Raw genomic sequence first — 15,076 nt, 5'->3', positions numbered from 1 at the left:
ACTTTCGAGCTACATGTGGAGTCACCGCAGTACACGGCCGCTTTCTACTTTTTTTTAATATATATATATATATATATATATATATATATATATATATATATATATATATATATATATATATATATACACTAGGTGAGCAAAGTGGTGGAAAGTTTATCTCGATTAATTATGTTCTTGATACGCGTTGACCCCAATATACACCCATTTTCCCTGCACTGTTTCTAAATCCGTGTCACGGAAATCTTGGCGTGGAACAGTGCTACGACGTAACCTTCCCAAAACCGGTTCACCATGGGAGTCATGATGTCCACACTATCAATACGCGAACTTAGCGCAATCTTGAGGCCTTTGCCTTCCTCTTGCTGTTTGAATCATTTGGATCTGTCGATTCTGTATGCAGGAGTGAAGATTTAAAATCAGACACATATGGGCGGATCAACCGTCTGTGCTCCTTTACAAGACATTTCCACTGGATATCAGGATATGAAATGCACTGCGTACAGGTGAACACAATTTTAACTATACAGTTGTTTAGAAATCTATCTAGGCCTTAGTAACAAAAGTTCACTGGACACTGTGCTTATTATTCTGATTAAGGTAATAGGTAAGATTGTATTCATTTAATTAAAACTTTGCTACATATTTTTCTCTTTTCTCACATGTACGATGTCTTAAGTCACTTTTTTTCTCTCCTACTTTATAAACAATGTTTACTTGCTTCTACTGAAATCTGTAAAATTGGCTATTCGTTTCTAAGCCTGGCCATCTGGAAATGAATTTTATGAGCTCACCAACTAGATAAAACGGGTTGTTTTACATCAATACAAACTGATATCACTATACATTATATCTTCATCTTAATGAAGTCTGTAATCTTGATTATTCGTTTCTAAGCCTGACCATCTGGAAATGAATTTTATGAGCTCACCAACTAGATAAAACGGATTGTTTTACGTCAATACAAACTGATATCACCACATTATATCTTCATCTTAATGAAGTTTGTAATCTTGGCTATTCGTTTCTACGCTTGACTATCTGCACATTAATTTTATAACTCGACAACCTGAATAAAACGGACTGGTTTATGACCAATATAAAACAGATATTGCTACATTATTTTTCTGCAAACTTAAATAGATCCACCAATGCTTAAATAAATCTAAAAATACTCTACTGCTGAACAGTATCTAAATATCTTTTACTATGTAATACAACAAAAATTTGACGCTTATCACAATGACACTGGCTTACAACAATCCAAGTTTACAATATTAGGGCTTCACAAAGTAAACAGAGTCAATGGCCTACAACTGCAGAGATACATCTGAAATACTACAGGAAACGTTCAGTTAATGCACTTGTGTAGCGATAGGCAACTTGTTTACTGAAAGGCATGTGACAGTACAAAGGCAAGTGTGTTCGCATAGACATAGTTAATAAAAAAAAATCCATTTATATATAATGCGGAGATTTACTTTGCATATTTCCATAACCAATTTACAGAGTAATAATTCCTCAGCAGAATAACGAAGATGAACGCAATACTACGTTGTTTACATATCTATTTATTTATTTGGTTATTGAAAATTGAATAACTTGCCATTTTAAGCTACTCAGTACACATTTATCAAGATATTTCGATCCAAGTGCTCTGACATCCTGAGACTAATCTGGCTTAGTCTAACAAGAAAGAGCATATTTCAAAATGTTATTTCCAACAAACTGTACACGACAGAAACATAATAATACACACACACCAATGGATAAATTAATGTTCAAAGCTTTGTTGTACGACAATTGTATTCACTCATGTACTAACAATGCCATTATTATTATTATTATTATTATTTCATGTAAAGGACGACGTCACAGCAAATACTGTTTGGTGTACATGTGAATTTATTGTCTAAGCGCAACATGAATTCCACTGTAAATTTAATAAACAGCCACCAGATCAACAAGCAAATCCATGAATGCCATAAATAATTTGCCGAATGTGGCTGCATGTGAAAAGGGAAAAGCACTGGTCACCCACGAATGTCCAATGAAAATGTCGAGTGTATCTCCGAGATGAGTTTGTACGGAGCCGTAGAAAATCTACAATGGAAATCATAAACTAGGTATTCTTCAAAACTAGTATGGCGTGTTCTTCAACATAATCTAGATACTAAGCCGTATAAGTTACAGTAACTACACGCACTGCAGCCTAGCGACCGTCTAAAAAAAGTAGGAATTTTGCACTGGAATGCTGGAGAACACGGAAAAGAATTCTCTCTAACAACTCGTTTTCTTGTTTATATATATGAATTAACATTGTTTCCTGTACTGTAGTTAATCAGCGTAATGTCAGAATCCATGCGTCCTAGTCTTGAACATAAAAGAGACTTATGAAAGGAAAGATGTCTTTTGTGTCTGGCACCAAAGTTTACGTTAACTTTTTTTGAAGAAAGAACAAACACACCGGATTTTCATGCCTGGACATGCTTTTCACGTTAAGATCAACCGTTATTTCAATGCCACCATTCCTGGGCACTGTATTGGAAGGCTTAGAGAACAAGATTTTGTCCATCGTCAATGGCCTTCCCCGACACCATCTCTTACTCCCTGCAATTTTGATGTGTACGAGTACACAAAAGAAAGAGTGTTTCGTCCTACTTCACGTCTGCTACTCTTCAAGATCTAGTACATCGAATTGTTAAAGCTGTGAGGTCAATAACTAGCGAGCAGTTGAGTCATGTGTACAAAAAATGGATTACCATTCCAGTGTTTCTCGAGCAAAACAGCGCGCTCATATTGAATGCACCACCCTTCAGTAGGAATTAAAAACCTTTAACGTTCATCTATCCAGTAATGGGGAATTATACTTTCGTAGTGTAAGATGTATTGGAAATAATATTTTGAAATCTGCTCCTTCTTTTAAACTAAGCCAGTACAATCTATAAAGCAATACTGCGCTTACAATCACGCAACAACGTAAATATGTACAACGTAATAACAATAATAATATTATAGCATATGCAGCTGTGAAAGTCCTAATAACAGAACAAAATAAGACGGTGAACATATTTAATTTTCAGTTTAGCCAAAAAGAAACAAAAAATAATATTTTATTGTCCTTAATATGAGATTTTATTTTATTTAGAGAGCAAACTCGTTAAAAGTACTGGATTGGATCTCACCCTTATACATAATTTTTTATTAAATCCTTTCAGAATAATGTTGTCACCAAATATTCGTACCTATCTACCTTGAAAACAAAGCTTTCTTCGATTTAAAATTAGCATGCGTTTTATTTATAAGATTTATTCGCTCAGCTTAAGAGAAATTTAGATAACAGGGTTGCCACAAAATAAAATGAGAGTATTATATCTAAATTCTGAAGACATTTAAGAAACGTTGCCTGAATTTAATCAATAATATAAAAACATGCGTATACGGCTCAAAGGATGTAAGACATTTAATCGGCATAATTAATACCGTTTTCTGTTTTAAAGGCATGAAATACCTTAATAATAAATAGAAAAATTGTTAAAAGCTGTCTCCTATGTACAGAAATGAATAAAGAAACAAAAGCAGCACAAGCACAATAAAAATAACGATAATAATAATAAAAAAAGAGATTGAGAAAAACATAAATATTGGTTTCTAACAGGGATGAAAATTGTGTTGTAACTACTGTATTTAGCTCCCCATTTGTTCTCGCAACGCTGGATGGACCCCGTAATGCCAACACCATCTAGTAAGTACGAATGGTCCGGTCACCCATCTTTCATCTAATCCAGATTCGGCATTGCTTGCCTTTGCTGATCTTACGACATGCGATATTTCAGTGAGGCTAGGGCGATGTTATAATAATAGACGTATATTGAGAAACTCAAAAAGGTAAAAACCGCGGACCATAACTACCAGATTCTTTTGTGGCCAATGCCTTAACTGATTAGGAGTTCTTAGAAATATTATATATACCTAAATTTTATAAGTGATTAGTATAAGCTAAGAATGAATATACGAAACGAACATTCATACAAACAATAAAATATGATTGCTTAGAAAACACCGAAGGCACTAAACGAGCCATTTAACTTTCACGCCTCGAATGAATTACCGATAGAGTATAGAGAGAAGCAGAAAATATTTATAAAAATCGCGTTTTTATATTCTATACGCAAATATCTCTACCTGATTCTCGTTTCAACTTCTATGAATAAAGTGTTCATCATGAACAAGCAAGGAACTATAACTTCGCCTTGATCATTTAATTATTTGTACAAAGTAGGTGTATAGATCTAAACACAGAAAGGGAATCTAATTTGTAACTTTGTTTTTCCGTGTTCACAAAAGCACATTAATGCAACAGATTAAGTAACTGCACTCCTACAAAAAGTTCATTTATTTATTTTCAACTTAAGTACTAGTTCCAGAAAGTAGTTGTAAAAAAGTATAGTATTTGTATAGATACTTTGAGGGGGCTTTGAAGAAACAAAATCAACTGGTTAACGACTCCGAAAGATGGTGGTGGTTACATTAGAACAGATACAAATTTAACAAATTGTTCCTTATCCTTTCTCCCTAAGAAAATCTAATACCAACAGGCATTTTAAAAACTCTTTTTTCTCCTTTTCTCCCTTAGAAAATTTAAAAAATTTACCACCACCTTAAGAATTCTTTCTCTCTATTTCCCTTAGAAAATATATCACGGGAATATTTTAAGGCTTTTCTTCCCTCTTTTCACCTTCGAGCGGAGATTTTCAAGATTCTTTCTTTTCTCTCTCACTCTTAGAAAACCTAATGCCACAGGGAATTTTTAAGACTCAATTCCTTCTTTTCTCCTTAGAAAATCTAATACCAGCGGAGATTTTTAAGACTCTCTTGTAGAAAATCTACCATCAATAGGGACTTCTAAAATTCATTCTTCCTTAGTAAATCTAACACCAGCGGGAATTTTTAAGACTTTCTCTTAGAAAATCTAGTATCAGCGGACTCTTTCTTCCCTAGAAAACTTAATACCATCGGGAATTTTAAAATTTCTTTCTTCCTTCTTTGTCTTTTATAAAATCTAATACCAGTGGGGATTTTTAAGACTCTTCCTTCCTTCTCTTTCCCTTAGAAAATCCAATGTCAGCGTAAGACTTCCTGTCCTTTATCTTCATTAGAAAGCATAATATCTGGGGAGTATAAGACCCTTTCTCCTCTCTTTCTCCCTTAGAAAGCCCAATACCATCGGGAATTTTTAAAACTCTTCCTTCCCTCTTTCTCTCTTATTAAATCTAATACCAGCAGGAATCTTTAAACCTTTCTCTTAGAAAATCTAGTATCAGCGGACTCCATCTTCCCTAGAAAATCTAATACCAGCGTAAGACTTTCTTCTCTCTATCTCTATTACAAAGTGTAATATCAGGGAGATTTCTAAGGCTCTTCTTGTGCTTTTTCTTCCTTAGAAAGTATAATACCAGCGAGGAATTTTAAGGCTTTCTTCCCTCTTTCTTCCTTAGCAAATCTAATACCAGCGCAAATTTTTAAGACTTTCTCTTAGGAAATCTGGTATCAGCGGACTCTTTCTTCCCTTGGAAATCTAATGCCAGCGGAAATTTTTAAGATTTTCTTTTCTTGGAAAATCTAATACCAGCAGGGATTTTTTAACACTTTTTCTTCTTTAGAAAATCTAATAAACATTCATATCATCATTTTAGTACTTTTCAATACAATGTAAAATTTACTGCTCTACTTATTGCTGAGTGTAACATTAAGTTTTTTTTTTTTTTGTTTTTTTTTAACACATTAGACAGTTGTTTTCTATTTTCCTAATTACGACCGGTCTTATTTTTTCTGACTTTTGAAGTTTGTGGCAACCCTTTATTTCTTTAACATTGTGCATATAGAGTTATGCCATTACTGAAACTTAAATATCACATTACTGATCTTTATCAAAAATTACATCATTCATAGTATTAAATACTCTTGGTAGAAATAATAGTTGTTTAAAATTTTACATCATCACAGTTCGATTTCGTTCTCAGTACATCAAAAATTTATTTATTATTTTCAATAAGAAGAAGGCATTCCTGTGAATTTAGACTTACTATTAAATTCTGTCTATGAGATGGTTCTTTTTATACGCCATAATATTATAATTAATACATACTATTTATGATTTTATCCCTTTTTTTTTATGCCCTTGTTAATGTTACGATAATTGAAGTATTTTTACCAAACTGATTACATCTTTTTAAATAAAAACATTTCCAATTGATCTCCCAATATAGAATATTTCACAATTTATGGCACAACTTTAGACATGAACTTCTATACGGAAAGTTTCTTTTAAAAATTGATTCCGTTCCGATCGCCCTTCTTTACCCGAAAAAGAACGTGTTTCGTTTATAGTTTATTTTCTTTTAACTCATTCGTCACTCATTCATTTTTTGTGCATTCATTGTGCTGGAAAGTTATGACAGTGACCCCTATAGCCAGAGTGAGGTCTATATATAGGTGTTTGAAAACAACACCAACAACGTTTGAGAAGTGATTCCTGACACCAAGATAAGACAAAAAGTATAGACCAACCTGGGTGCACAAATGCTTTCTTTCGGAGTTACAAGCTGCTGAAAACATGAAAAAGTGAACTTTAAAGGTCCATAGCTGCAATACTACGGGATTTACCGTAGTTGGGTCAAGACTTCACTTAGGAAATAATATATGCACTATCCAAAAATACATGTTTCAGAACTCTGCGGTACTTCCACAATAATTTTTATAGGGGTAATTGGTGAATATTTCAAATTATACGCTCCTAGCCAAACTCCCTCTGTAAAAATCGTTGCGTGATTACCACGGGATTCTGAAACATGTATTTTTGGATAGCGCATATCTTAGTTCGTAAGTAAAGTCTTGAGCTGACTATAGTAGGTCCCATAGTATTGGAGCTATTAACTTTTAAAGTTCATTTTTCTCATGTTTTCGGCAGCCTATAACTCCGAAATGACGGATTTCTGCACCCAGGTTGGTCTATACTTTTTGTTTTATCTTGATGTCAGGAATCACCTCCCAAATATTGTCAGTGTTTTTTTTAAACACTCTGTATTCGTTCTCTGTACCACCTTTTTATTTATCATTTATCAGAAAAGGATTTAACCCTGGTCGAAGAAAAGGCTGATAATATAAACGATAATTCGAAAATCAAGCACATACGGACCCAAACTGACAGATACAGATTTTCATTTTTATCATCTGAGAAGTTCATCCATAAAATTCTGCCGAACTATCTAGAATAATAATTCTGTTTTTATAGTCTGCTTATATACTAAAATACTAACAATTATTCAGCTTGATCACCATTACTACCTTTAGATACCAAATTTCACTATTTAAACATTCTTCGTACATCATACGAATAATTATTTTCCAAATATAAAATACTTTGTGACCCTTCATCGTTAATTTTGATTTTTTTCCACATGCCAGTAATTTTATATATAAACATTTTATATAAAATAACTACTACAAAGCATGACCATAAAATATTTCTCTGTAAGTATTACTTCATCATTCCTAAAAGTAGTGTATATTTAGAATAAATTACATTTTTATGCTATATTATTCCTAACTTACATTTACCCAAATCTTAAGTTTATTTTTCCTTTTTCACACTAAATCAAATGTGTTAAAAATGAAATTGATTTTGTCACTGGTTTTGCAAGTAAATTTTTCTGTTTTGCTTAAAATATAATATTTATACATTTTTACAGAGGTTTCGGCTTTATATCAACCATATGATTCGTTTATTCAACAGAATACAAATATTTACTACTACTCTCCTTCCTTTTCTTTTTTTCTACACGGGATTCGAATTCTGGTCATTACAAATCAAAACTAAATATTAAAAAAAAAAAAAAATGGATATCGAGATTGGCAAATAAATTCTTTTGTTGACATCAGTTAGTTTTCTTCTTTTACCTTTTTTCTTCTGACAAAAATTTCGAAGAATTTTAAGTAATTTTTACAGGAATATTCTTATTGTAGTTTAAGTACCAAACTGAAAACATTTGAGAAAACATGATATATATATAAAACCAAATAAAGTATAAAACATTACAAGCACAATGAACCCTGTTCCCTTGGGCACCTCTCTTAGTTGGCCAAATATTTATGAAACCCGTGATTTCCCATAAAACTTGTATTAATTATTACTCTGTTAGTAGGCCACCTGTCTAACTTGGATCTTGGCCGCACTGAATCAACACTATTTCAAAGTTTACCTCTCTATGTTGAACATCTACGTAACCTTAATTTCTCAGAAACCCTTTCTGAACATCTTTACAACTTTTACGGGATGGCAATAAGCTCAAGGGAAAAAGAGGAAAAACTTGTCCATTGAAAGTAGTTTTTCAAAAGTACAGTAGGAGTGGTACTGTTTATTGCATTTATGTCTGTTTTCAGCGAATGTATGAAAAGATTGGTGCTACAAGAAATCCCTTTCATATTCCCTATTGCAAAATATTTAGTATGCAGATGAATTTATTGAGCTATCGGTGTCTTATTTTCGTAATGTGTTCGAATCCTTTTCTACCTATTTTTACACTTATTACACTTATTATTTTCTGAGTTGGCTACCTGTCTAAGTTGAACACTTTTCAATGGAATCGATAGTGGTGAACATAAACAGGTTTCACTATATGTATGTGTGCCTCTATTAGCTAAAGACAAACAACTACAGATACTGTGCAGTGCGAGCAGTCACGGGTTCGATTTTGGGTGGGGACACTCGGTCAAAGATCAGCAATCTTGAGTAAGGCTTTCCCTGGACTTTATTCATTAACACTGCTCTGCATTAGTAACATAGTTCGGTTGCACATTTACTTAAATGACTATTATTCATTAGTAGTAATCCTGTAAAAAGTTTTTTTTTTTTTTTCTTTTTTTTAAGTGAGGGAAAACTTAACCTTCTAACTGACTTTTTAAAAATCAGTGCATCAGTATCAGCGGTATTTTCATGGCTCTTCTTTCCTCTTTCTCCCTTAGAAAATTCAACGGGGATTTTAAAGATCTTTCTTCCATCTTTATCTCAGAAAATCAAATAAACATTAATGGCATCACTTTAATACGATTCAATACAATGTAAAAATTCACTGCTCTACTTAAATTTTATTACAATATCAGAGTCTCCAAAAAAGTGCGAAAAACTACCTATTTGTATAAATGTACCACAGACTTAAGTTGCATTCTTTGGAGCAGTAGCGACCTTGTACCCAATGGCATGGCAACTATGATATCAAACGCGTAAGTTGGAAGTTGTAGTTGCAATAAAAATGATACTACAGTAATTAAGTGTCCAAGTATCCGTAGCATGTGTTCGAAACATGTGCGGTGTGCTTACAACATTTTAATCTACATAATCCATCTTTACAATACGTACTTACAAATAACAACCCTATTTATATACATTTTCTATTCTCATCACAATAATCTTGCTTTACAATGGCACAAACAACACATAATATCGAAAACACTGAATATAAAAGTACTCGCATCATAAATATCATCTAAAATGTAATATGAAGACTGACATAACCTTGAAATGCACAAAGGAAAAAAAAAAAAATCAGACAACTTCTGTCTTATTATTTTGTACATGCTTATCAAAGAATGAATTAACATTGCACAGTCCTAACAAAAATAAACAATAAAACATTAATTTCTCTTAATATATATATATATATTTGCTACCGGCAAGAGGCATTATACATAATGTCTAGGCAAGGGTAAAAGGAATTAATATTTTTTTTTTTTTTTCAAGTTCTTTCTTAGGGTGGATTAGATTAAGATAGATTACCTAAAGTTATTAGGTAGTGCCAATATTTACGTTTCTTTGGAGCCGTTATGTATGTTTAAACCTACTAACATTAGCTTCTTTAGCACAATCAATTACAAGCTAATCTATCTAGGAAAGAAATGAATAGGTTAGTTAAGCTTACTCCAACATTTCCCTGGATAATTTAATTTCTACTTTAATTAATAACCATATAGACTCGAATGAATAGGGTATGTTATTATGGATATTAATAATATGGATATTAAGCAGCATTGAGATTTCTTCAAAACCTTTAATCTCCTTTATTGTAATAACTGTAAGTAATTTATTCTAATCTAACCCATCAGAAATTAATCTAATCAAAAAAATTGGTTAATTAAGATAGGTTAGTTAAGACAGCATAAACACTTCTCTGAAAAAAATAACTTCTGTTTTATAAGGAAACCTTATGTATTATATCCTGAGTAAGATTAGATAAGAGTGAAAAGACATCAACACTTCTTCAGAATCTTTAATTTCTTCTCTGCCTAACAGCGGTAACTAATCTGCTTCAATATAATCTACATTAGAAACTAATCAAACCGTGGTAAGATTACGGTAAAGTTATTAGGTACCATCAATATTTCTTCGAAAGTTTTAATTTCCACTTTATCAAATAACTTAAGTAACCTATCTTAACTTAACCTAACATAAATGTGTGTAATCTATAGTAGAATAGATTACAGTAGATCTGTGAAAAACAGGTAACATCAATGTTTATTTATATTATTAGGCATCGTCAATATTTCTTTCACGATCTTCAATTCCCACAGTTTACAAAATGACTTTAGCTAATCTATGCTTACCTAAGTAATCCTCCGCCGAAGATATTCTTAAAAAATAATAAAAATAATATTTCTATATTATTATTATTATTATTATTATTATTATTATTATTATTATTATTATTATTATTATTATTATTATTATTAACAAACTATTTCAAGGCATCTCTCTGCCCTTTTTCGGTGTGCAAGATTTCGCTGCCCTGCTAAATTTATGACATTATGGAGGGAGGAAGAGAGTTACTCTAGACAATCCCGTAACTAGAACAAAATATTTCATATTTTCAGAGCACATTTGATAAATTACTTTTCTAGCTAGTAACGGTTCCTCAAGAGGAAGGTTTTTGGAAGGTTTTAGTATTTTCGTCCCTTGGATTTGAAAATTTGGAATAAAAGATATAAGTTTTCATTTTAAAAGGAATTTTATTTGAGTTCAGGGATTTTCCAGAGTGAAAAATTCCCCTGTTATGTAATAAATTTTGCAGTGCACTGGAATAATAACTACCGAGAAAGAGTACAGAAAGCCTTGAAATAGTTTGTGTTGGAAAAGAAAGAAAAAAACACACACAGGGATGTTTAGGCAAAACAGCTTTGTCTTTTTAATATTAAGTATGCAACCTATAACATCCATCACTAAATAATCGAATATATTCCATTAACGTTACTCTTTACCTCGCCTAGGCATTGTGTGTTTCTATTTTGCCGGTAGCACATTCAACTACACTACCAGATCTACTTATCTGATTTTATTTTGATGAAGATGATGATGATGCAGGTGATGATTTCTGTTGGAACCCACACAGAACACAGCTGTTCTTATGCTGTCGAAGACACACGCCGTGGTACGTATGTCCACAATCCAATACACTCATTCCGCCTTCGCGAAGAAGAATGGGAGTGAACAATGGCAGTGAGCACCAGGGGCAATTACCATTAGCTATATCTAAGCGCGTGCCCCAATGGTGTAACGGATTTTGTTCGACAGGAAAGTGGTTCGGCAATTTACCTTGAGAGGCAAGATCCTTCCGAAGTGCATCCAGTACGAGATTCTCTACCTAAAAGGAAAGCGAACTTTAATTAAGGTTGATGTCCTTTATACGACTTATAAACAGAAAGGGAATATCAGGTTTGCCATAAGGACCAGACTATGTCACAGTGATCAGGTCAAAAGTCACGTTGCGTGCTAAATCGAGTATGGAGATTCCAAATCCAGATGTGAGATACTTCAAGCACGTAATCTTCGCGTGGGACACCCTGGGTAATTCGCACAAGATACATATAATTCATCATTATTATTGAGTTTTCTAAATTAACTTGACTTCTGATAATATTCCATCCATATTTACCTTACGTGCTATATACATTGTTTTTAAGCTTTTCATTATGTCTTTGCAATAAGATTATTATTATTATTATTATTATTATTATTATTATTATTATTATTATTATTATTATTTTAACTATGTTCCAGCCATTTTAGGAAAACTAAATTTTAGAATATAGTATCTATATAGTTTCTTCTATATTTAAATTGAATTTCAGAAATCTTCCTCTTTTGGTTTTTGAGATAAGTGGAGGAATTATTTGTTTTTGATTGATTTTCCATTGAGATTAATATTAATGTTTCGTGCTTTTTTCACTATGTTCCATGCATTTTAGGAGATTTTTTTTTTCGAATATAGAATATACATAGTCTCTTGTACATTTAAGCTGAATTTCAACCATCTCCCTCTTCAGGTTTTTGAAATAAGTGGAGAAATTATTGTATTTCGTTGATTTGCCATTAACATTAATGTTTCGTGATTTTTGACTATGTTCCATCCATTTTAGGACAATTTGCTTTCAGTATACAGAAACTATATAGTCTCGTTTACATTTAAGCTAAATTTCAACCATCTCCCCCAAAGTGTTCACATTATTGCAACCGGGTTAACCCTTTATCACTGTGAATCACTGTTTATCACTGAAAGTAATATAGTAAATCAAGGTGTCTACAAGAATAATCAAAATTTAAAGATCATGACCTTTTCTTGTTTTCCTATTTTTTTAACCGGCCTCTGCTTAGAAAAGTTTGAAATTAGCAATTAAGACTTTTTATATTATATTATTTTTTTTTAATTTAATTTATTTACTTTATGGAAAACTTCTACCAAAACGCGCGACTAATACTTTGTTTATTAATACATGCTTCATATTTCATTCTGGATAGGGAATGGCCATGACATTTTTACAAAATTTCACATATGCATAAATATTAATCACAACTCAATACAGTTTAACACTTTTTTTTTTTTTTTTAAGCAGGGCTCATAGTGGTCTAGTCTCTTGTAAATAGTTGAAAAGTGACCAAAAGCACACGAAAAAGTGACCAAAATCTCATCATGTCCCCTTTTTCAGTTAATTTTCTCCATCACCTCTCTCTTAGTTTGTTGTTTTGTTTCATCTTTTCTTCTTTACTTCTTCTTTTTGAGCTTCCTCCTTTCTTAGGTTTTCTAAGTATGCTTTGTAGTTCCGGTAAGCAGACTTAGCAGATGTAAGAAGCTTCTGAGTAAGTAGAACCCGCTTTGGACTATTTCCGAATTACTTCATCCCAGACATTATATTTAACTTAGCATTGAGAGTTCTCAAAGCCATCAAATATTCAAATTCATCACCTACTCTTAAGAACATCATACAAGAAGCATAACACAAGACGAACATGATGAACTACACAAACACACACACATAACATTAACTATTACGAGAGAAAACTAAGACTATTATGATAGAAGAAATAATAGACACAGAAGGGTTCTCAACTCCACCTTGAGAGCTTAAGCATCCACCAACCATCCACTGTGCTTTAGAAAGAATAAAAGCTGAAGTGAGAATAAAGCTGACTGTTTCACATGTAGAAGCTTTCAGAAGAGTAATGAGTAACAAGTTTCTGCCTTTTACCATTTATTTTTATAATATTTTTTTTTAGAAAACTACCAATGTAAAACATAAATCACACGAAAAAGTCAGTTTACCTCCAGAAAAAGTAACTTCTAATGACAAATTTGAAAAAAAAAAAGTAACTTTTAGTGACCAACTTGAAAAAAAGGTAACTTTTAGTTTAGAAAGTGACTCGCTATGAGCCCTGTTTAAGTTTCTATTTCTATCAAGAAAGGCAGAAAAATGTATGAAGACTTTATTCGATATATCGGCTTTCTTCACAACGCTCAATTAAGAAATCATTAAGTCTCACTTCATTATCATCAAACTACTTCAATGATTCTTTTTCTGATGGTGTTTCACATAAACGTAGATAGTCTCGTTTGATACAATCTACTGATAATGGTGATTCTTTTTGGATGTAAATTCTTCAAGAGCTGCAGTAACAAGAGCAGTCCTCAAAGATTTACTACCCGTAAGTTCTGGCGAGAAGCATGATGCATCACGAATAATTCTATATTTCACAGGATTTATCTATGACAACTTAGTGAACAGTTGAGTTGATTTTGAGTTTAACGTCCCTCTCAGCAGCGAGGCTATATGAGACTTGGACCTACTGAGTAACCTGGAATCCGAACCACATGAGCTCCTGCTAACTTAATGAACAGTATAATAAGAAACATATACTCAGCTTTAATGTGAACAACATAAAGTTCTTTAAGGTCGTGTAGAACAGGAGTTCTTTAAGGGATCTCACTCCTTTGCCACAAGAGTCTTGGATCCTGTTAACCTAGGTCTTTGGGTTCCTACTCACCAACAAAACATCAAATATCCAAAAGGAACTTAATATTTGAACTGTAATTAATTATTATTGCACACAAGAGGAATTTTATAAGAAAATGTGATTGGGAAAGTCTAAAAATTTCCGTGTACCATTTTTGGCTCTACCCTTAAAAGAAAGAATTTTACAACAGAGACATCTAGGTACACTCTATACGTTAAGAAGAATTAGTGTTCCACATACGTGTCTTTTTTATCGTCTGTACGCAAAGCTTAGGATAGTTCAGCAGGGTTTAGTACGGAACTTATGGTCAAATAGGAAGTGAGGATGAGATTGGGAAAGCTTTGAAGAAAAGTCACCTCCGGTTAGGAAAAAAGTACTACATGTTAAACCATACCATAAACACATCTTCATATGTTCCGTGTTATTTCGTTACTAATTAGGACTACAGGTAATTACGTACGGTACTTTCTAATTGACAGATTTTTGTGTAAAACTAGTTCAAAAGTCGGCTCTTCGCCGAAAAGAACAGGTTTATACAAAATGTCAGTGTTGGGAAGTAACGTAACGCAAGTAACGCTTTACTTGTAACGCGTTACTTTTTAAGTAACGTTTCCTAGTAACGCGTTACATTTTTCCCAAAGTATCTGTAACGGTAACGCGTTACAAATTTTTAAGTAACGTACCTAGTTTGTGTTACTTTTTTCGCGTTACATTTCGGATGAGTAACTACAATATATGTAT

General features: G+C 32.6%; 1 protein-coding gene across 1 annotated transcript in view; it reads right to left on the bottom strand.

Annotated features, from left to right (window-relative positions):
* Positions 1 to 429: 429 nt before the first annotated feature.
* Positions 430 to 15,076, bottom strand: part of p (WD40 repeat domain-containing protein pink) — a 78,172-nt gene continuing 63,525 nt past the window's right edge. The window contains exon 7 of the mRNA XM_081737908.1: positions 430 to 11,690. Coding sequence (XP_081594034.1) covers positions 11,382 to 11,690 — 309 coding nt within the window. The 3' untranslated portion in view covers positions 430 to 11,381. The remainder of the gene's footprint in view (positions 11,691 to 15,076) is intronic.

This window comes from Thermobia domestica, chromosome 14 (genome assembly GCF_964235325.1).
Source record: "Thermobia domestica chromosome 14, izTheDome1.hap1.1, whole genome shotgun sequence".
Lineage (NCBI taxonomy): Eukaryota > Metazoa > Arthropoda > Insecta > Zygentoma > Lepismatidae > Thermobia > Thermobia domestica.
This window is presented reverse-complemented; position numbering and strand designations above follow the sequence as displayed.